We start from the raw sequence: 24,181 nt of genomic DNA, 5'->3' as shown, positions 1-24,181 counted from the left end.
GTTTTTCATTCTTGTACAGTAAAACAGTTGTGGCATGCATGTAGATTTGCACCAAGTATTTCGCAGCTGCGCTTGCAATTAACTAGATATTATTTTCAGTGCTATGTTAATGTGTTTCCTTATTTTGCTCTTCAAATTGTGCTATTCTGTGTTGTCGTATGAAATACTGTGACAATAATGGCGTGTGAAAAACGTAATACTAGGCTCCAAAGTAAACTGAGAAATGACAGTGAAGACGAAAGCAGTGTGTTAGCGCCACCGTGTAATGAATTAACTAATGTTCGAACTAGTAATTTGGTAATTGTGCATAGGGAAATGGAGCGGGCGGCAAATAATGGCGTAGACAGTGAAACAATTAGTGAACAGGGGAGCATTATCGATCGATCGGTCGGCAATAGCTCGCCTCAGGAATCCGAAATGACAGGACACAATCTCGCAAATACTGTAGATTCAGGTTTTGGGTCCTCACCGTTTTTTCAAATAAGTCAAGACACATTTTCTGCTTGTCAAAATGTGAATGTTGCCGGTGCAAATTCACTGCCGAAAAGCACTGAGGAACATGTTTCAGACACCAGTGCATTGTTATTACAATTAATACAACAAATGGGACAAACACAGCAAAAGCTTCAAAAGTTAGACACAATGGAACAAAATCTTCAAAAGTTAGACACAATGAAACAACACCAGAGACAAACACAGCAACAGTTAGACGCAATGGAACAAAATCTTCACACCACGCTTGAACAAACACGTGAAGATTTAACTACTGAGTTACATAAAATAGAATCGAAATGTCAAAAAGTCTTTAATGACGTAAAAACACAAATTTGTGAGCATTTCCAACTTATTTTTTCGCGTCATGAAAATGCATTACAGAATCACGAAGCAGCCATAAAAAAACTGCAAACTATTGTTCGTGAAAATCATGAGACCTTGCAAGCTAAAATTGACTCAGTTGCACCCACCGATTCGGTTACGCAACTTGCAAAAACTCAGGAAAACTTAAAGGACACAGTAGATACTCTGAAAATTGGTTCAGAAAGGCACATGGAGGAAATTAGTTCATTATCAGAGAAAGTAGTTGACTTTCGGATCAGCTAGATAATTTATCTACGAAGGTAGATGATAATCTGAATGACACAAAACCGGTAGTCTTTAATGACACAGAAGAGTGCGAACAAATTTGGAAATTCAAACAAAATCAGAATCAAATTAATACGCAACACCAAAGAGAAATCCGGGAAGTACAAGATCAGCTGACACAGGTAATACAAGAATTACGTATTTCAGAGGCCACTTGCGCTCCAATACGGGAAGAGGGACATAGAAATACGGAACAGCCACAAAATAATAACTCAGGGCACTTCGGAAATTATGAAAGAAATTGGCAAGGTACACCGAATTTTGAGATGGAACCGCCGAAACTACATAACAATGACCGACATGCGACTCGCCGACATGATGATTTTGACTATAAGCTGTTCATTACCACACGTAAATTCAAAACATTTAAGAATTCTGGCAACGACATTCATCCACAAGCATGGCTCCATCAGTCCTCCCATTGTTTTCCTCCCAACTGGTCATTAGAGCACAGATTAGAATTTATGTGTGGCTACTTAGAGTATGAACCAGCTGTAAGAATGCGATCGGTCATTCATGATTGTCACAGTGAAGGAGAATTTTACCATGCCTTCCTCTCAGCATATTGGTCTCAAGCTACACAAGACCGAGTAAAACATAGCATCATAATGATGAAACACTTCGAACAATCTGAATTTTCCAGTCTTGTGAAATATTTTGAAGACATGTTGCACAAGAATCAGTATCTGTCAAACCCATACAGCCCCTCAGAACTCATCCTCATTTGCTTAATAAAATTACCTGAACATTTATGGCATATTATTTTGGCAGGACGTTGCAAAGACGACATTGAAGCTTTTCAGGGACTCTTACAAGAATTAGAAATTGACACTGATAATAGCGGAACGCGAAAACAGGAACAAAACAATTACAGGTCACATCCGTCGCAATTCCGCGATGAAAGAAATAATAACTGGACACGACAAGGCTATTCTCACAACACAAATCGTGACCAAAACAGACACCACCCGTATGACAACCGTTGGCAGAATAATAGTTACAGAGAAAAATCGCATTTCCGTAGTAATGAATATGACAGAGATAACCATAGAAACAGAAAATATGGGAACAAAAACAATTATTATCAAGGGAGACAGAATAACTTCAGACGCAACAGTTCAGCGCGCAGTTACGATTCTGTGAGAAATTCTCCACCACATGACCGACAAACAAGAAACTATGTAAACTACCGACAAAACGACAGACCTGAATTCCATCAGAACTGGCGGGATTCAAACAGAGCAGGGCACTCTCGACAAGGTGAATTTGTAGAAGCTAGGTCTCCTAATCCCAATCACGACGCACGCCAACAAAGAGACAGACAATGACTCGCACCGCAGGCAGCCACGTGCGCCGGCTGGCTCAGGGAAAAATTACATAGACGCTAACCTTGAGAAAAATTTTAGCATTCTTTACCGATGATCCAGTCAAGAACCAAGAGAACTTATTTAAACAGAAACTACGAATGCATTGTTATTGTGAACAGATGACACAGTGTTATTGTGTGTGTACATTCTTGCTTGCTAGTTGCACGATTACGTAACGACTATAAGGCTAGTGTAGTTCTAAATTTGTACTATTTCACAGTTTGTTTACAGTGTCTATTAGTAGCTGTGAAGATGAGCCTCAAACAAAAAGAAAACATGGTATTATTAATGAAGACAATTACAAACGAAATGTTATACGAAATGCAAGAGTCAACGGGGAAAGATACAAGAACTACTAAAGTAAAATTGTGGCAACGAAATCTGTTCCTGATGAAATTATGGGCCAATGTCCACGTAAATGTAGTTTATCCGTTGATGACGAAACAATAAATAAGACTTGGAATCATTTTTATGGATTAAATACTAAAAACAGACAAGTTACATATTTTCAAATGTTAATAGAAGTGGAGGAAGTACAGCGTAAAATTACAGCAAAAAAAGAGGCCAAAGTCATATTGATCCTGCTGCAAGTGAAACTTCACACTCAGATAAAAGCAATGAGTAATGTCAGTACAATAGTGAAATCAATGCAGTCCTTACTCCACTTTACAAAAACGTTTTTTACAAATCCATGGAGCACCTCGAGATCGGATCGGAAGACTGGCTAATACAGCAGTTAAAACACCTGTCGATATGAGAAACAAGGACTGCAATTGGAATGCTATCGCAAATACAACATGTGTTCTTGTACATGAACATATCTCTCAGTTTGACATAAACGGAAGCCATCACGGGGGCAAACCAAGAAAATACACTCCTGGAAATTGAAATAAGAACACCGTGAATTCATTGTCCCAGGAAGGGGAAACTTTATTGACACAATCCTGGGGTCAGATACATCACATGATCACACTGACAGAACCACAGGCACATAGCCACAGGCAACAGAGCATGCACAATGTCGGCACTAGTACAGTGTATATCCACCTTTCGCAGCAATGCAGGCTGCTGTTCTCCCATGGAGACGATCGTAGAGATGCTGGATGTAGTCCTGTGGAACGGCTTGCCATGCCATTTCCACCTGGCGCCTCAGTTGGACCAGCGTTCGTGCTGGACGTGCAGACCGCGTGAGACGACGCTTCATCCAGTCCCAAACATGCTCAATGGGGGACAGATCCGGAGATCTTGCTGGCCAGGGTAGTTGACTTACACCTTCTAGAGCACGTTGGGTGGCACGGGATACATGCGGACGTGCATTGTCCTGTTGGAACAGCAAGTTCCCTTCCGGTCTAGGAATGGTAGAACGATGGGTTCGATGACGGTTTGGATGTACCGTGCACTATTCAGTGTCACCAGTGGTGTACGGCCAGTGTAGGAGATCGCTCCCCACACCATGATGCCGGGTGTTGGCCCTGTGTGCCTCGGTCGTATGCAGTCCTGATTGTGGCGCTCACCTGCACGGCGCCAAACACGCATACGACCATCATTGGCACCAAGGCAGAAGCGACTCTCATCGCTGAAGACGACACATCTCCATTCGTCCCTCCATTCACGCCTGTCGCGACACCACTGGAGGCGGGCTGCACGATGTTGGGGCGTGAGCGGAAGACGGCCTAACGGTGTGCGGGACCGTAGCCCAGCTTCATGGAGACGGTTGCGAATGGTCCTCGCCCATACCCCAGGAGCAACAGTGTCCCTAATTTGCTGGGAAGTGGCGGTGCGGTCCCCTACGGCACTGCGTAGGATCCTACGGTCTTGGCGTGCATCCGTGCGTCGCTGCGGTCCGGTCCCAGATCGACGGGCACGTGCACCTTCCGCCGACCACTGGCGACAACATCGATGTACTGTGGAGACCTCACGCCCCACGTGTTGAGCAATTCGGCGGTACGTCCACCCGGCCTCCCGCATGCCCACTATACGCCCTCGCTCAAAGTCCGTCAACTGCACATACGGTTCACGTCCTCGCTGTCGCGGCATGCTACCATTGTTAAAGACTGCGATGGAGCTCCGTATGCCACGGCAAACTGGCTGACACTGACGGCGGCGGTGCACAAATGGTGCGCAGCTAGCGCCATTCGACGGCCAACACCGCGGTTCCTGGTGTGTCCGCTGTGCCGTGTGTGTGATCATTGCTTGTACAGCCCTCTCGCAGTGTCCGGAGCAAGTATGGTGGGTCTGACACACCGGTGTCAATGTGTTCTTTTTTCCATTTCCAGGAGTGTATCTCACAGCTATGTTAAACAATTAAAAAATGTATAATATGCTTTTAACCAAACACCTTAAAATGAAAGGTAAAGTAAAACTTAATTTGTACTACATATAATTAAAAGACAATTTCAGTTTTTCTGTCGGGCAGCCACAAGTTGACGTTTGCAACCAATGTAAATGATTTAAGCGGAAAATTAAGAGACCCTCGTTTAACCGACAACGTCAAGCGTAGTGTCACTGCTGAACAAAGGGTACACAGGTGCAGGGCTAAGAAGTTTTATTCAAAACATGAAATGAGAGAAGACAAGGATGATGACACAGACGCACTTTGTTTTGATTGTATGTAAAAAGCGGACCTTACCAAAATTAACTGTTCAAGAGGTATTCTACCAGGCGGAAAAATGATGCTGCCGGAGCACAAATAAGACGAATATATTTCTGTTTAAAAGACACTGACAGAAAAGTGGTAATATGGTGGAGGAGCAGATAAAAGTAGTCCGGATGAGTGGATACAACTAGTCGTGAATCTGTGGCAGCATTGGCCGGTGTGACCGAGTTGTTCTACGAGCCGCAGTCTGGAACCGCGAGACCGCTACGGTCGCAGGTTCGAATCCTGCCTCGGGCATTTATGTGTTTGATGTCCTTAGGTTAGTTAGGTTTAAGAAGTTCTCAGTTCTAGGGGACTCATGACCCCCGATGTTAAGTCCCATAGTGCTCAGAGCCATTTGAACTACACTCCTGGAAATGGAAAAAAGAACACATTGACACCGGTGTGTCAGACCCACCATACTTGCTCCGGACACTGCGAGAGGGCTGTACAAGCAATGATCACACACACGGCACAGCGGACACACCAGGAACCGCGGTGTTGGCCGTCGAATGGCGCTAGCTGCGCACCATTTGTGCACCGCCGCCGTCAGTGTCAGCCAGTTTGCCGTGGCATACGGAGCTCCATCGCAGTCTTTAACAATGGTAGCATGCCGCGACAGCGAGGACGTGAACCGTATGTGCAGTTGACGGACTTTGAGCGAGGGCGTATAGTGGGCATGCGGGAGGCCGGGTGGACGTACCGCCGAATTGCTCAACACGTGGGGCGTGAGGTCTCCACAGTACATCGATGTTGTCGCCAGTGGTCGGCGGAAGGTGCACGTGCCCGTCGACCTGGGACCGGACCGCAGCGACGCACGGATGCACGCCAAGACCGTAGGATCCTACGCAGTGCCGTAGGGGACCGCACCGCCACTACCCAGCAAATTAGGGACACTGTTGCTCCTGGGGTATCGGCGAGGACCATTCGCAACCGTCTCCATGAAGCTGGGCTACGGTCCCGCACACCGTTAGGCCGTCTTCCGCTCACGCCCCAACATCGTGCAGCCCGCCTCCAGTGGTGTCGCGACAGGCATGAATGGAGGGACGAATGGAGACGTGTCGTCTTCAGCGATGAGAGTCGCTTCTGCCTTGGTGCCAATGATGGTCGTATGCGTGTTTGGCGCCGTGCAGGTGAGCGCCACAATCAGGACTGCATACGACCGAGGCACACAGGGCCAACACCCGGCGTCATGGTGTGGGGAGCGATCTCCTACACTGGCCGTACACCACTGGTGATCGTCGAGGGGACACTGAATAGTGCACGGTACATCCAAACCGTCATCGAACCCATCGTTCTACCATTCCTAGACCGGCAAGGGAACTTGCTGTTCCAACAGGACAATGCACGTCCGCATGTATCCCGTGCCACCCAACGTGCTCTAGAAGGTGTAAGCCAACTACCCTGGCCAGCAAGATCTCCGGATCTGTCCCCCATTGAGCATGTTTGGGACTGGATGAAGCGTCGTCTCACGCGGTCTGCACGTCCAGCACGAACGCTGGTCCAACTGAGGCGCCAGGTGGAAATGGCATGGCAAGCCGTTCCACAGGACTACATCCAGCATCTCTACGATCGTCTCCATGGGAGAATAGCAGCCTGCATTGCTGCGAAAGGTGGATATACACTGTACTAGTGACGACATTGTGCATGCTCTGTTGCCTGTGTCTATGTGCCTGTGGTTCTGTCAGTGTGATCATGTGATGTATCTGACCCCAGGAATGTGTCAATAAAGTTTCCCCTTCCTGGGACAATGAATTCACGGTGTTCTTATTTCAATTTCCAGGAGTGTATTTTTTTTTTTTTTTTTTTTTTTGTGGCGGCATTAACGGAGGAGGAAAACACCTACATTTACTTCCAACAGAATGGAAGAACTGCCCATACAGCCGGTCGAACTTTGGAGCACATTTACACAGTCTTAACGCCCGACGGAGTTGTTGGTAGAGGGCAGCCTGGAAGCCGCCCTAGCTGGCCACCCAGGTCACCTGATCTGACAGCGAGCGGTTACTTTGTGTGGGGAGTCCTCAAATCTAAGATGTATTGCAACAACCCTCATAGTCTTCAAGAACAGCAGCAGTACATTTCGGATGAGACTGCAGCAAATCCAGCAGTCCAGCTTTGATCCGCCTGCAGCAACTTGCTGACCAGGGCCCAAAAGCGCGAAGGGATGAATGGTGGTCACTTTGAACATATGCTATAGTCAGGTTAGTGTTGTATTTACTTTCCTCTGCTGTGTTTTGTGTCTCCTGGAACTCTGTTCTCTCGGCCACGCTGTCTAATTAAGGAATAATTATTATAATTTACTTACAGGTAATATCTACTTCGAAAGCATGCTAAGCACTTCTCTAAATTTTTTGAAACCAAACAGTATACCATTATCAACAACAATATTTCCCTTGTTTTCTCGAAAGTTTCACAAAGTGCACTTAGCGGGTATCTGAAATAAACGATTCATTTGTACACAGCTGGTTAGTAAAACAGCAGCACGAGAAAGGATAGCAAATGACGATATTTTACGTATTGTGCGTACAAGGTGCGTCTGAGAAATTCGGCGAGTTGTCTCAGAAAATAAAGGAAAAAAGAGTTACAAATAAAATACTTTCACTAGCCTTTAAAGTAATCATCATTGGCTACAACACGCATGTGATATCGGCTTTCAGAATTGTTTGAAACTGTCGGCAAAGGCTTCTTGTCGTAACAACTGCGAAGCGTAAGTCTTTCAGGACTGTAGGTTGCAGTCATTGTGTAGAGACGAAGAGACTTGCACATGACAGATTAGCGTGGACAGGTCCATCAAACGAATCATCTAACTGAACACGACAACAACAACAGTAACATGGATATGATCTCTCCCGAGGTTTAACCGTTGCTCTTACCTCCAGAAGAAGAATGTGGCGAAAGAAGTTTATGGAAGACCTTCACCAGAAGAAGGAATGTTAGAGTTAACATTCCGTCGACGACGAAACCTTTAGAGACGGAGAAAAGCTAAAATTGTAGGGAAGGTGGCCTGTTCTTTAGAGGAAACATCCCGGTCCTCTCATTACTAGAATAAGCGCTGCTACAGCATTCACGAATAACGAATTTGGCTCCGAAAGGAGGATTTGAGGAGAAAAATGGTACAGATGGAGGAAAACACAGGCTATGCAAACCAAATTACTGAAGATTTTGATGGTGTACACCCACAAGGTACTATTACGAGTTACGAATTCATACAATTCATCAAAACACAAGTTCTATTGGTTTGTAGGTGAGTTGCTTTAGAACAAACAATAATTCACTCTTAGAAAAATGTGAATAAAGATGGTGCGCTGCAGATGTATGTTAGAATGAAACTTGCAGAATGTCTGCTTGGAACATTTGTTTCAAATACACACACACACACACACACATACCCACACACACACATACATACACACACACACATTCACACAACAATCAAACACACACGTTGGTTTTCATTGTTATAGATTTTCTTTGGGCAATGGAACAAATCAGCAATGCGAAGTAGGTTTTTACATGCTTCTGGCGTATGAAAACAGATATAAGAGTGGTTAACAATTACATTAGTTGGTTGGTTGGTTGTTTGGGGAAGGAGACCAGACAGCGTGGTCATCGGTCTCATCGGATTAGGGAAGGATGGGGAAGGAAGTCGGCTGTGCCCTTTCAGAGGAACCATCCCGGCATTTGCCTGGAGTGATTTACAGAAATCACGGAAAACCTAAATCAAGATAGCCGGACGCGGGATTGAACCGTCGTCCTCCCGAATGCGAGTCCAGCGTCTAACCACTGCGCCACCTCGCTCGGTAATTACATTAGTGTCAGAGCTGTTGCGATATAGTGATATATTACACTACTGGCCATTAAAATTGCCACACCAAGAAGGAATGCAGATGATAAACGGGTATTCATTGGACACATATGGTTTACTAGAACTGACATGTGATTACATTTTCACGCAATTTGAGTGCATAGATCCTGAGAAATCAGTACGCAGAACAACCACCTCTGGCCGTAATAACGGCCTTGATGCGCCTGGGCATTGAGTCAAACAAAGCTTGGATGATGCGTACAGGTACAGCCGCCCATGCAGTTTCAACACAATACCACAGTTCATCAAGAGTAGTGACTGTCGTATTGTGACGAGGCAGTTGCTCGGCCACCATTGACCAGACGTTTTCAATTGGTGAGAGATCTGGAGAAAGTGCTGGCCAGGGCAGCAGTCGAACATTTCCTGTACCCAGAAAGGGCCGTACAGGACCTGCAACATGCGGTCGTTCATTATCCTGCTGAAATGTAGGGTTTCGCAGGGATCGAATGAAGGGTAGAGCCACGAGTCGTAACACATCTGAAATGTAACGTCCACTGTTCAAAGTGCCGTCAATGCGAACAAGAGGTGACCGAGACGTGTAACCAATGGCATCCCATACCATCACGCGGGATGATACGCCAGTATGGCGATAACGAATACACGCTTCCAATGTGTGTTCACCGCGATGTCGCCAAACACGGATGCGACCATCATGATGCTGTAAACAGAACCTGGATTCATCCGAAAAAATGACGTTTTGCCATTCGTGCACCCAGGTTCGTCGTTAAGTACACCATCGCAGGCGCTCCTATCTGTGATGCAGCGTCAAGGGTAACCGCAGCCACGGTCTCCGAGCTGATAGTTCATGCTGCTGCAAACGTCGTCGAACTATTCGTGCAGATGGTTGTTGTCTTGCAAACGTCTCCATCTGTTGACACAGGGATCGAGACGTGGCTGCACGATCCGTTACAGCCACGCGGATAAGATGCCTGTCATCTCGACTGCTAGTGATACGAGGCCGTTGGGATCCAGCACGGCGTTCCGTATTACCCTCCTGAACCCACCGATTCCATATTCTGCTAACAGTCATTAGATCTCGACCAACGCGAGCAGCAATGTCGCGATACGATAAACCGGAATCGCGATAGGCTACAATTCGACCTTTATCAAAGTCGGAAACGTGATGGTACGCATTTCTCCTCCTTACACGGGGCATCGCAACGACGTTTCACCAGGCAACGCTGGTCAACTGCTGTTTGTGTATGAGAAATCGGTTGAAAACTTTTCTCATGTCAGCACGTTGTAGGTGTCGCCACCGGCGCCAACCTTGTGTGAATGCTCCGAAAAGCTAATCATTTGCATATCAGAACATCTTCTTCCTGTCGATTAAATTTCGCGTCTATAGTACGTCATCTTCGTGGTGTAGCAATTTTAATGGCCAGTAGTGTAGAAACGTATGTCATTTCAGGACAAGTAGGAGCGTGTTACCGTTATACGAGGGCTGTCCAGAAAGTAAGTTACGATTGATCGCGAAATGAAAATCACAATGAAAATCAGAAATGTTTAATTTGCAACAGTTAGCTACACCTTTCAGCTACTTCTCTACGTAGTCGCCGTTCTGGCTCAGACATTCGTCGTAGCGTTGTACCAACTTTCCCAATACCCTCATCATAGAAGGCAGCCGCCAGTGCTTCCCGCCAATTCTCTACGCTGGTCTAAAGCTCGTTGTCTGTGCCAAAATGTTGTCTTCATAGCCAGCGGTTCGTTTGAGCAGAGATGAAACTCAGTGGCAGACAATTACGGGCTGTATTGTGGGTAACCAAACATTTCCAATTGAAACGATGCAGGAACTTCTTCATTGCCCCTGCAGAATGAGGCTGAGAATTGTCTTGAAGAAGAAACCGTACGACAGTTATGTAATGTTGGTTGCATAGCTTCAGGGGATAATTCTCACCAGGCCCTCGTACTTGGCGGGAGACACTATTTTGTATAACATCTTAACGCGCTCACTAAGAGCTCAGGAATGAAAAGAGCGCCATAATTGTACCTAGAGTCATACTAGAGACACTGCCCAACACATCTTTGCAAAGCTTTATCTGATTTTCATAGTCGTTTCCATTTCCCGATCAATCGTAACTTACTTTCTGGACAGCCCTCGTATTAAATTGAAAATGTGTTTTACATTAAATATAAAGCGTTGAATGCAGAGGAATAATTTAAATTTAGTGAATTACAGAATGTGTTTGGTGTAGTAGTTGTGTGAAAATGAAAATATTGAAAAATTAACTCCAGATTGTTGTATCGGAGATTAACGCAAAGGGTAGCTGCAACCCCTCGGGCACTCCCGGCACGCGGGCAGTCTACATTGCCCCTGCAAGCCTGAGGATCGCTAGCTCTCCGCGTCGCTGTCTCGACTGGACAAAAGCCGGCGGTACGAGCGCTGGCAGAGGTCGCTACTTCCGAGCCATCCATTCGCGTCCGCACAGCACGTGACAAGAAAATGGTTTAACGGGTATTTTGCCGCCGGCAGCTATAAAGGCCGGTGCAGGGACTACATCAGCCGGTTCTTCCGGTTTTCAAAGCCTCGCCTGACCTCCACGCGGGTGCTACTCATATCATCATCTCAGAACGCTCCTGAAGCCCATCGTAAGGACCGACGCCACTGCCTTCAGCTTTCGTCGTTGTTTCCTCTGTGGACTTACACAATGTTAATGACAGACTTTTCCGTGCCTGTTTTGGGGTAATCAAGACGGCATTCTCGGACATGAATTATTTCCTTCCAAGTGTATTTTCCTACGAAACTCCTAGTGGTCTTACTACACACTAGAAACAGTCAAGCGGCTTCATATAGCAGCTCTGTCAAGACTCTGTACCAGTAGCTAGTGGAATTTGTATTTGGTGTCTTTTGTTCTTACCGTCTAAGCAGACGCATTCCGTTGTCAATGAACTTGTTATAACTTGATCACCGTTGTCCCTGTGTCTCAGTGAGTGGCACTTCACAGACTAACAACAGACAGGATGTGCCACAAGTGGTGCAACGGTTGTAGATTAGACTAGTCAGAACAAGAATGGGATCACGTAAGATGCCAGATATCATTATAAGAAGTGTTAAAGCGTGAATAAACAGCACTGAATGATTTCGTGGCATATACACCGTTTCTTCCGTGATCTTAACAGTATCTTTCAGAGACAAAGGAGAAGGGCAAAATTTCGAGCTGGTGTGCTGAATGGCAGCTAGCTCTTGATCTGGAAAAATGTAAGTTGATGTGGATAAGTAGAAGGAACAAAGCTGTAATATTCGGTTACAGTATTACTAGTGTCCTGTTTGACACAGTCAGGTCGTTTAAATATCTGGGCGTAACGCTGCAAAGCGATCTGAAACGGAACGAGCGTATGAGAACTGCGGTAGGGAAGGAGATTGGTCGCCTTCGCTTTATTGCGAGAATTTTAGGAAAGAGTGGTTCATCTGTAAAGGAGACCGCATATAGGGCGCTGGTACGACCTATTCTTCAGTACTGCTCGAGCGTTTGCGATCCGTACCTGGTGGGATTGAAGGAAGACGTCGAAGCAATTCAGAGGCGGGCTGCTAGATTTGTTACCGGTAGTTTCGAACAAAACGTAAGTGTTACGTACATGCTTCGGGAAATCAAATGAGAATCGCTGGAGAGAAAGCGACGTTCTTTTTAAGAAACTCTGTAGAGGTAATTTAGAGAACCGGAATTTGAAGTTGACTGCCGACCAATTCTACCGCCGCTAGCATAGATCACGCGTAAGGACGATGGAGATAATATACGCGAAATCAGGGCTCATACGGAGGCATATAGAGAGACATTTTTTCCTGGTTCTGTTTGCGAGTGGAGCACGAAAGGAAAATGACTACTAGTGGTACAGGGTACTCTCCGCCACGCACCGTAAGCTGGCTTCCGGAGTGTCTATGAAAATCCTGAGGTAGACGTCTCAGTTTGAGACAAAAATCACTTTTTTTTTCATTGCAGTTTCATTCCATCGCACAAGGGCAAGGTGTCGGCTGTCAGCGGTAAAATATCTCGCTTTTGGATAAAATGAAATCCGTCTTCATCGTCTGCAGTCATGGAGTAGGTTCGAGGAAGATTCAAATCTGTGCTTGGACTTTTAGGTTGATACGTAGACAAAAACAATCGTTCCCTGTACTTTCGTTTGAACTTAACGCGTACTTGCTGTTATACATTCTCATTTGATTTACACACCGATTATACTGTACGATGTGACTTCATCTCCTTATCTTTCTATTATGCAATGACGCTGAGAACAATGGTAAAGAAAGTGACATAACTCCATCATATCATCACGTGCACCCGTTTTGTATACAAAGACTCGCCGGAAAGCCTCGTATATATGTTTACAAGTCAACAGGTAGAGGTTCTTGCTCCATATCACAATTCTTATATTTTCCAGTGAACTGGCTAGTGACCTACTAAAACGATGTTGCGCCAACATTGTTCCACAGAGTTTAATAATGCATTAATGCCTTACTCTTTGCTACTACTATGTTGATCACTCTCTAATTATCAATCATAGATCTGCGAATGGACAGTAAGGACAAGGGAATGTTATTCATAGTGCGTATCAAAAAATGCAGTGCGCACGTTTGCTCCCATGTAATTTCAGATCTTGCCACACGTTCTCAGTAGGTTCATGATGTTTTATAAGACAAGAAGGGAGTATTCGTAAAATGAAAATACTCTCTCCTTGTACATTCATGAAATGTGAATAAAAGTACCATGCCCACGTTGTTGTGAGGACGCAGTACCAAGTTTCGGTTCGCTCTGTGAACTTGTCAGATCTGTTCAAACATCATTGCAATCGCTGCCGTGAATAGCCGATCTTTCATTTCTCAAGAAAGAAATAACTCATGACTGCAGGTTATTTCCGTTTTGTTCTTTGGAACTGGATATAATCAGGCTAAGAAAGTGCAGAGAAGTGAACTTTTTGTCTCTTACCTGAATCCTGCTGGAAGATTCAGCCTAAAGACTGGCTCATTTGTTTCTCCTCCTGAAACAAAAACAAAGACACTTTAGGAGTTAGGGAAGCGTTGTATTGGAACTACATGTAGAGAGACATACCAATGACGAACAGTATTAAATATGTTATTGTCTACGGTATAGTCCGTTTTCTCCTGCAGTGGCGTTTCACATTTTGCAACAGACCTCTTACGGTTTCTTAATATACGCACATAACGGAATGCTGTTACAAAGTCCAAACTGAACTTATGCTCTTATTGTAGCCTCGATTTTATACCAAAAGAACATTATAAGTATACGACCGAACTATACAGTTAAAAAGGACCGAAAATGAACAGCACGATACTGACGACTTCGCCTGGAACGTTCAGCACTGGTCAGTGCAACAGTGGCAGAGTCTTGCATGGCTGTATGAATCCCGATACCTTCTTCATCCCAATAGCAGGGCGCGAATCTGTCGCCTTCCAGCGGAACAGCCCCTCGACACCTGTACGGCGGTACTGAGACAAGTTGGCGGTGGCTCCATTGTGCTCTGGAAACCATTGACATGGGCATTCGTGGGTTGAATGGAGCTCGTGCAAGGCACCGTGACGGCCAAGGTGTATCGTACACTGGATGGCACAACACATACACCCGTTTAGAACGAACATGTTTCCCGACGGCAGTGGCATTTTTCAACAAGGTAATGCCCCATCTCACAAGGCCAGGACTGTGACGGAGTGGTTCGAGGAACACACTTCCAGCTTCTTTGATGACCCCTTCCCCTTTAACTGAACTACCTACTGTGATATTCACTACAGCCCTTCAATCAAGAAGGAGGCCACTAAGTAGAGAAGGAAGGAAGATTAAGGTCAATGTCCTGTCGACGATGAGGTTATTAGAGACACCGCTCAATCTCGAATAGCATATACTCGTACCAAACCATCCCAACGATCAAGTTCATTTGTGTGAAATATATTAAAGCTTCTCATTTATGATTTTTTGATATGTTTTGTAAACAGTATTTAGGGCAGTTGGAATTTTATAGTTTTCTTTTTAATTTAAGTGACGTTAACTTAATTATGAATGTAATTATTCGGAATACTTAAAATTCAATTTCCCGTAAACTTTCTTACCATTTCCTTCAATATTTTGCTGAAGTATTATAAACGTAATACTACCCGCAATAATAATAATTCAGTGGAAAATATTGCAAAGTTACCTACTTACAGTCCCTACAAGTTTACCGGTCTCACTGCTGTAGTTGTATTACTGAAGGTACCATTTCCGACAAAGTATTAATAGAAGAAGGGTGAAACTTGTGATTTGTAAAAATACCTAGGACAAACTCTATTGGAATTTATTTATGATTTTAGAAACAATTTTAAAAATTGTAAATTTCAGCTTTAAATTTTTTTGTGTCTTTAGTGGTATAAAATATTGAAAAACTGGTTTGTTGAATAATGCCAGGAGTGATAAGAAGTTAATCTCAAAGTTTCATTCAATCCCGATGAGTGTGATTTGAGGAAAGTTACGATACATAAGAGTAAACGTAAGTTGTGGGTAAAAACATTTAAAGAAGAGTAGACAAAATTCACATTTTTATCATAAATTCTGAAACGTGCCATATACACAGTTCTTTACTGCTTATCCTTTTTCTCGTCCCTTCTACTTCTTTCCCTGCTCTCCACACAGTTATATTCACAATTTCCTTTATTCTCATTGTGGCATCGTCCAGAGGTCGCGCTGCCAAACCAAAGTCGGCAACGTGAAACCACGCCATCGCGCTGAGGTCAATTAAGTTTCGAGCATGCAAGAGCTCTGCCCAATTTTCTTTTTATTTATTTATTTTTTACCTCAGCTGAAGCAGTCAGCATCTTCGTGTAGGACAGAGACAGCTTAAGTTTCTGATGAAATGTACTTTCGTAAATGTTGCATCATAAGTTTTTTCGCACGAGAAAAGCTTGTTGATTTGTGCATTAAGTGGTGCTTTCATAATCAATGACAGTTCTAAATTATCAAGCAGTCAATTGGCAAAGAACTGTGCCAAAGGTCAGTAAACCTTTTATTCATTTATGTAATAAAGTGAGCTAATATTTCATGTGTTCTAGTTTGAGAACATTCTCCCTGAGAAGTCAAAGAACACTTAGTTATGAATGGCGACTGTAGTTTCGTCTGGTCACGACACTCATAGCGTAAAATAACATAATATAAAATTCTGCTTCCACACTAATTTGCAAGGTATATGACCAGCACTGAAAGCGGAAACTGCACCCAACACAATAATACACTCCTGGAAATGGAAAAAAGAACACATTGACACCGGTGTGTCAGACCCACCATACTTGCTCCGGACACTGCGAGAGGGCTGTACAAGCAATGATCACACGCACGGCACAGCGGACACACCAGGAACCGCGGTGTTGGCCGTCGAATGGCGCTAGCTGCGCAGCATTTGTGCACCGCCGCCGTCAGTGTCAGCCAGTTTGCCGTGGCATACGGAGCTCCATCGCAGTCTTTAACACTGGTAGCATGCCGCGACAGCGTGGACGTGAACCGTATGTGCAGTTGACGGACTTTGAGCGAGGGCGTATAGTGGGCATGCGGGAGGCCGGGTGGACGTACCGCCGAATTGCTCAACACGTGGGGCGTGAGGTCTCCACAGTACATCGATGTTGTCGCCAGTGGTCGGCGGAAGGTGCACGTGCCCGTCGACCTGGGACCGGACCGCAGCGACGCACGGATGCACGCCAAGACCGTAGGATCCTACGCAGTGCCGTAGGGGACCGCACCGCCACTTCCCAGCAAATTAGGGACACTGTTGCTCCTGGGGTATCGGCGAGGACCATTCGCAACCGTCTCCATGAAGCTGGGCTACGGTCCCGAACACCGTTAGGCCGTCTTCCGCTCACGCCCCAACATCGTGCAGCCCGCCTCCAGTGGTGTCGCGACAGGCGTGAATGGAGGGACGAATGGAGACGTGTCGTCTTCAGCGATGAGAGTCGCTTCTGCCTTGGTGCCAATGATGGTCGTATGCGTGTTTGGCGCCGTGCAGGTGAGCGCCACAATCAGGACTGTATACGACCGGGGCACACAGGGCCATCACCCGGCATCATGGTGTGGGGAGCGATCTCCTACACTGGCCGTACACCACTGGTGATCGTCGAGGGGACACTGAATAGTGCACGGTACATCCAAACCGTCATCGAACCCATCATTCTACCATTCCTAAACCGGCAAGGGAACTTGCTGTTCCAACAGGACAATGCACGTCCGCATGTATCCCGTGCCACCCAACGTGCTCTAGAAGGTGTAAGTCAACTACCCTGGCCAGCAAGATCTCCGGATCTGTCCCCCATTGAGCATGTTTGGGACTGGATGAAGCGTCGTCTCACGCGGTCTGCACGTCCAGCACGAACGCTGGTCCAACTGAGGCGCCAGGTGGAAATGGCATGGCAAGCCGTTCCACAGGACTACATCCAGCATCTCTACGATCGTCTCCATGGGAGAATAGCAGCCTGCATTGCTGCGAAAGGTGGATATACACTGTACTAGTGCCGACATTGTGCATGCTCTGTTGCCTGTGTCTATGTGCCTGTGGTTTTGTCAGTGTGATCATGTGATGTATCTGACCCCAGGAATGTGTCAATAAAGTTTCCCCTTCCTGGGACAATGAATTCACGGTGTTCTTATTTCAATTTCCAGGAGTGTATATACACAATCTTGTTTTAGGGCACCTTTCCCATAAAACTACATTGAGTGATTTGTTTGCACGCTCAACTGAAAGCATTTCACATTGTGAATCCAGAGAAGTATGCAGAGAATGAAAGGTAAAATATTCAGTCTCGAAACTAAACGTTATTTACTTCGTACATCCAGAGAAGAATGTTGAGAATATGTTGGGCCCACTGTTATTTCAACGTCAAAATTGAATATGATATATTTCAAACTATATAAGGTACTAGCTAAGAAACCCAGTTTGCCCGAGTACTCATTCTGCCTATTTTCTATGAGAAACGAAGAAAGTGAACTGTGTTTCTACCGTAATATTGAAACAATTTCACTTCCATGTATTCGTGAAAACATCTTTGAAATTATGAACAGTTGCACAGTCCATAATGTAGGAATGTATAAGTACAGCTTTTTCGCGTGTGTCCAAAGTAACTTTGTAATCGTCTCTGTGGGATCGTCTCTTCATAGGTCTCTAGACGGGTTTCGTTTTCGCCTAAAGCCGTTTGTGCTTTTCACTTGAAAGCTGTCGTAAGTGCTGCCAGGTGCCAGGGATTTCTTTAAGTGGGGCCAATTGTAGGATTGTCTTAGTAGTAAAGAATAAAGGTATTAAAATGTCATGCTTGATACGGCATTCTTTCACGCATCTCAATGTTTGTGACGCCATATCTCTTTAACTACGTGTCGTACAACGCTATATTTGTTTAGGTACAGTCAGCGGCGTGTGTGGCTACTCTCTACGAAATATGTTGCGAATAGAGTTAGTAGCAAAGAAGTAATAAATTTAAACGTCATTCATGACGCGGCAGTTTATGACGTGTTTATGACATATCTCCTGATCTGTGTGTCATACAAAGATATAATTCTGCATGTACTTTCAGCGGCATATGTGGATACTGACTGCAAATAGAATTGGTAGTAAGGAATTAATAAATCGAAACGTCATGCACAATGCGGGAGTTTCTCACGCATCGCGTTGTTTATCACGTCATTTGTCCTGGACTTCGTGTGGCACGGCGGTATAATTTTGTAAGTGCATTTAACGGCATACTTGGATACTGTCTGCGAAATTTATTGGGTCTAGAGTTAGTAGCACAGAAGTAATAAATTTAAACGTCATGCATGATGTGACAGTGTTTCACGCATTTCATTGTTTCTGACGTCATGTATCCTGAACTATGATAGGTAAGTGGTTACTAAAAAAGTGGTTCAAATGGCTCTAAGCACTATGGGACTTAACATCTGAGATCATCAGTTCCCTAGACTTAGAACTACTTAAACCTAACTAACCTAAGGACATCACAAAAATCCATGCCCGATGCAGGATTCGAACCTGCGACCGTAGTAGCAACGCGGTTCCTGACTGAAGCGTCTAGAACCGCTCGGTCACAGCGGCCGGCTAAGTGGTTATTACTCCAAATTTGGTTCAAATCGGTCCAGTGGCTTAAGAGGACATGTGGAACACACACACACACACACCCACACACACACACACACACACACCCACACACATACATTTTTATAATATGTGTGAATATTTGTTTGTAACAAATTTTCCCGCCATTTTTATCGAAAAATGGGAAAAAATTCATTTCGATTTTTTACTATAGCCGGACGGAGTGGCCGAGTGGTTCTAGGCGCTACAGTCTGGAACTGCGCGACCGCTGCGGTCGCAGGTTCGAATCCTGCCTCGGGCATGGATGTGTGTGGTGTCCTTAGGTTAGTTAGGTTTAAGTAGTTCTAAGTTCTAGGGGATTGATGACCTCAGAAGTTAAGTCCCATAGCGCTCAGAGCCATTTGAAATTTTTTTTTTACTATAAAACTGCATATTAAACCACCTTTAACTTATAACTAATGACGTAATACTTCAAAAACAAAGAAAAGAAAAAAAAATCAGGAGAGAGAAAACGGAAAACGTTAACGTGACGGCAGTGTGTCTATGTACCTTGCTACGTATAAGAGGAAGGAAGATGTATCTGCACTGCTTTGCTGTAAGGCAGAACGACAAAATTCCAGCCGTTTGATTCCAGCTAGTAGGAAGCCGGTCTGGACGTACTGCCGCATGGAGGCACACAATCCGTCCGACAACAAACGAACGGCCCGGAGCGTTTCGGCCCCAACGTCAGCTGCAACATCAGGAGCAGGCAGCAGTGCTCGTTACGGGACACGTCGCATCATTAGGCGGCGCATCGGTCGGCTTTCCGGTCAATGACGTCACACGGAAACAGCATCCTGTGCGCTGCCCATGTACCCCCGGTCTGCACGTACGTTACATCAGCGCTGCGTGCAAAAGCTGCATGGAATTTGCCTTCACACACAATCATTTTCATTCTCTAGTGACGCAAATAGGTTGCACTTCACTTACACCCCGTGATTCCCTAAAAACTTCCACCTCGAATACATATTGGCTGAAATGCTATTTTTTCACAGTGGAAATACACAGGGTCATAAAAAGAAATCTCATATAGTCAGTCCAGAAATAACGGGAAAATGTTTAATGGCGTCCCCTGTATATTTCTCAAATAGGTCAATACTTGCTTAACTTAGAAATTTACTTTTTGAAGTTCCTTCGTACCTTTAGAAACGAAAACTTTACACATTTTCTTACTTTACCAGTCGAAATTTTATATCCTCTTTACTTCTGTGGCCATGACTTATTTTGCCACGCAATATCAAAACCATCTACTACTTCAGCGTTTGATTTCCTAATTTAGTTTCCTCCAGTACCATCTGAGTTATTTCGATTACACTCCATTACCGTTGTTTTACATTTGTTGATGCTCATCCTATAACAACTTTTCAACACAATACACATTCCTCCCACATGATTTCCACAATTCTTTTCCGTCTCTGGCGGAATCACTGGGCTTTACCCGTTGAAAATTCTTTGAGAGAAAATCCTATTTTATTCTTCGCACTAGCTGAATACCACGCTTACCCGGTTACGTATTTATTCCAGTCTTCTATTATCTTTCTCCTCCCTCCTCTCGCTGGACATCTCTTCCTCTTCCCTTTCTGTGTCCATTTCCATCTTCTCCTCTCCCTGTCCATCTCTTCTTCCCCCTCTCTTCCTCCATCTTTCTCTGTTCATGTCCTCCTCTCCCCTCTGTCCGTCCGTTTGCCCCTCCCCTCACTCTGCACGCTCCTCCTTCCCCTCTCCCTGTCCATCCCTCCTTCCCCTACTTTGTCTGTCCATTTCCTACCCCCCCTTCTCTTTCCACGATATCACCCGCCATCCCAATAGGAAGTTGGTGTTTCTTACCCCCACAGAATTTCTTTCCAGATCGTAATTAATATCTATAGTAAGTTCGGTTAAAATCGTTCCAGGGGTTTAGGATGGACGTTTTACCCGTGGCTTTCGCCGCATACGCACATGCCAAATGTATTTACATATATTTAACATATTTCTCACGTGTTTGTATACTTATTTCGCGGGTAATTCTAGTGAATTTCACCCTGCAGTTTTATTTTCACGAATCTCATGTTTATAACGTCATATCTCCTGAACTACACACATCAAAAAAGGTTTTGCATCATCTCGGTTCCAAGAGCTTCGGAAGCTGTACAGAAAATTGGAATAGAGTTCAACATAAACATCATTTCCGCCCCTTTTATTGCTCATGAAATCCACACATTCCATGTTGTACCATCAAAGAGCGAGACCAAAATGTGGTGGTCCACATTGCTGTGCACACTGGTACCTCTAATACCCTGTAGCACGTCTTCTTGCATTGATGCATACTATCCACAAATTCATCAAAGCACTGTTGGTCAAGATTGTCCCACTCCTCAACGTCGATTCGGCATAGATCCCTCAGAGTGGTTGGTGGGTCACGTCGTCCTTAAACAGCCCTTTTCTCTCTATCCCAGGCACGTTCGATGGGATTCATGTCTGGAGAACATGCTGGACACTCTAGTCCAGCTGTCGTTATCCTGAAGGAAGTCATTCACAAGATGTGCACGATGGGGGCGCAAATCGTCGTCCATGAAGACGAATGCCTCGCCAATATGCTGCCGATAAGGTTGCACTATCGGTCGGAGGATAGCATTCACGTATCGCACAGCCGTTTCGGTGCCTCCATGACCACCAGCGGCGTACGTCGGCCCCACACAATGCCACCGTGAAACAGCAGGGAACCTCACCTTGCTGCACTCGTTCGACAGTGTGTCTAGGGCGTTCAGCCTGACAGGTTTGCGTCCAAACACGTCTCCGACGATTGCTTGGTTGAAGGCATTTGCGACACTGATCGGTGCAGAGAACGTGATGCCAATCCTGAGCGGTCCATTCGGCATGCTGTTGGTCCCTTCTGTATGGCGCTGCTCGGTGTCGTGGTTGCAAAGATGAACGTCGCCATGGACGTCGGGAGTAAAGTTGCCCATCATGCAGCCTACTGCGCACAGTTTGAGTCTTAACACGACTTCCTGTGGCTCCACGAAAAGCATTATTCAACATGGTGGCTTTGCTGTCAAGGTTCCTCCGAGACATAATCCGTAAGTCGTGGCCATCCACTGTAGTAGTAGCCCTTGGGCGGCCTGAGCGAGGCACGTCATCGACAGTTCCTGTCTCTTTGTATCTCCTCCATGTCCGAACAATATCGCTCTGGTTCACTCCGAGACGCCTGGACGCCCCTTGTTGAGATCCCTTCCTGGCACAAAGTAACAATGCGGGCGCGATCTAACCGCGGTATTGACCGTCTAGGCATGGTTTAACTACAGACAACAAGAGCCCTGTACCTTCTTCCTGGTGGAATGACTGGAACTGATCGGCTGTCGGACCCCCTCCGTTTAATAGGCGCTGCTCATGTGTAACTGTTTACATCTTTGGGCGGGTTTAGTGACATCTGTGAACAGTCAAAGGGACTGTGTCTGTGATACAATATCCACAGTCAAAGTTTATCTTCAGGAGTTCTGGGAACAAGGGTGATGCAAAACATTTTTTGATGTATGTGTGTTTCATACAACGATATAATTTTACGGGCACATTCAGTGGTGTACGTGGCTACTGTCTGCGAAATTTGTTGTGAATAGATTTAGTAGTAAAGAAGTAACAAATTATAACGTCATGGATGATGCGGCAGTTTTTCACGCATCTTAGTAGTTCACGTCATATGTCCTAAAATATGTGTCGTAAAATATAATTTTGCAGGTACGCGTACATGGCTGCTGTATGCTAAATGTGTTAGTAGCAAAGAAGTTACTACCAAAGAAGTAAAAGATTTAAACATCTTGCATTATGCATCAGTTTTTCACGGATCTCAGTGTTGATGACGTCGTATCTCCTGAATTATGAGTCGTACAATGATATAACTTTGCTAGTGCATTCAGTGGTATATGAGAATACTTTCTGGAAAATATGTTGCGAGTACAGTTAGTAACAAAGGAGTATGAAATTGAAACCTCATGCTTCACGCGGCAGTTTTACTACATGAACGGAGGAGTAGTAGTATTCGATCAACTTTGTTCCACTCATCATTTTTTGGAGTTGTCAGCAATAATAAGTTTTCTAAGGCTTTGAAGGTACGAGTAAAGTTTGTGGCAAGTCACTAAGTGCTCCCATTCAGAAATAATGGATGAATAAAGTATGGGGAGTCGCGCGTTATGGCTTACACTGCTTTTTCACCCCCGACACCCTGTTTTAGGTAGGTGGTTCTTATCCTCACAGCGATTCTTTCCAGACAGTAATGTATCAGGTTTGGGTGAGATCGGTCTAGTTTTGTAGGAGAAGATGTGGAACATATATTCATATATAGATACATACATCTGTTTTTATAATACCGGGTGATCAAAAAGTCAGTATAAATCTGAAAACTGAATAAATCACGGAATAATGTAGATAGAGAGGTACAAATTGACACACATGCTTGGAATGACATGGGGTTTTATTAGAACCAAAAAAATACAAAAGTTCAAAAAATGTCCGACAGATGGCGCTTCATCTGATCAGAATAGCAATAATTAGCATAAAAAAGTAAGACAAAGCAAAGATGATGTTAAAGAAACTTCCTGGCAGATCAAAACTGTATGCCGACCGAGACTCGAACTCGGGACCTTTGCCTTTCGCGGGCAAGTGCTCTACAATCTGAGCTACCGAAGCACGACTCACGCCCAGTCCTCACAGCTTTACTTCTGCCAGTATCTCGTCTCCTACCTTCCAAACTTTACAGAAGCTCTCCTGCGAAACTTACAGAACTAGCACTCCTGAAAGAAAGGATACTGCGGAGACATGGCTTAGCCACAGCATGGGGGATGTCCCGAGTTCGAGTCTCGGTCGGGCACACAGTTTTGATCTGCCAGGAAGTTTCATATCAGCGCACACTCCGCTTCAGAGTGAAAATCTCATTCTGGAAACATCCCCCAGGCTGTGGCTAAGCCATGTCTCCGCAGTGTCCTTTCTTTAGGAGTGCTAGCTCTGTAAGGTTCGCAGGAGAGCTTCTGTTAAATTTGGAAGGTAGGAGACGAGATAGTGGCGGAAGTAAAGCTGTGAGGACCGGGCGCGAGTCGTGCTTCGGTAGCTCAGATGGTA

The 24,181-nt window shown here is 45.0% G+C and overlaps 1 protein-coding gene across 1 annotated transcript in view; it reads right to left on the bottom strand.

Annotated features, from left to right (window-relative positions):
• The window catches only part of LOC124619262, a 559,103-nt gene that overhangs the window by 132,217 nt on the left and 402,705 nt on the right, over positions 1 to 24,181 (bottom strand). Inside the window, exon 2 of the mRNA XM_047145528.1 lies at positions 13,930 to 13,981. Coding sequence (XP_047001484.1) covers positions 13,930 to 13,981 — 52 coding nt within the window. The remainder of the gene's footprint in view (positions 1 to 13,929; positions 13,982 to 24,181) is intronic.

The sequence above is a fragment of the Schistocerca americana genome, chromosome 6 (assembly GCF_021461395.2).
Source record: "Schistocerca americana isolate TAMUIC-IGC-003095 chromosome 6, iqSchAmer2.1, whole genome shotgun sequence".
In the NCBI taxonomy this organism is placed as follows: domain Eukaryota; kingdom Metazoa; phylum Arthropoda; class Insecta; order Orthoptera; family Acrididae; genus Schistocerca; species Schistocerca americana.
Note: the sequence above shows the minus strand (reverse complement) of the source record. Positions and strands in the feature narration are given on the sequence as shown.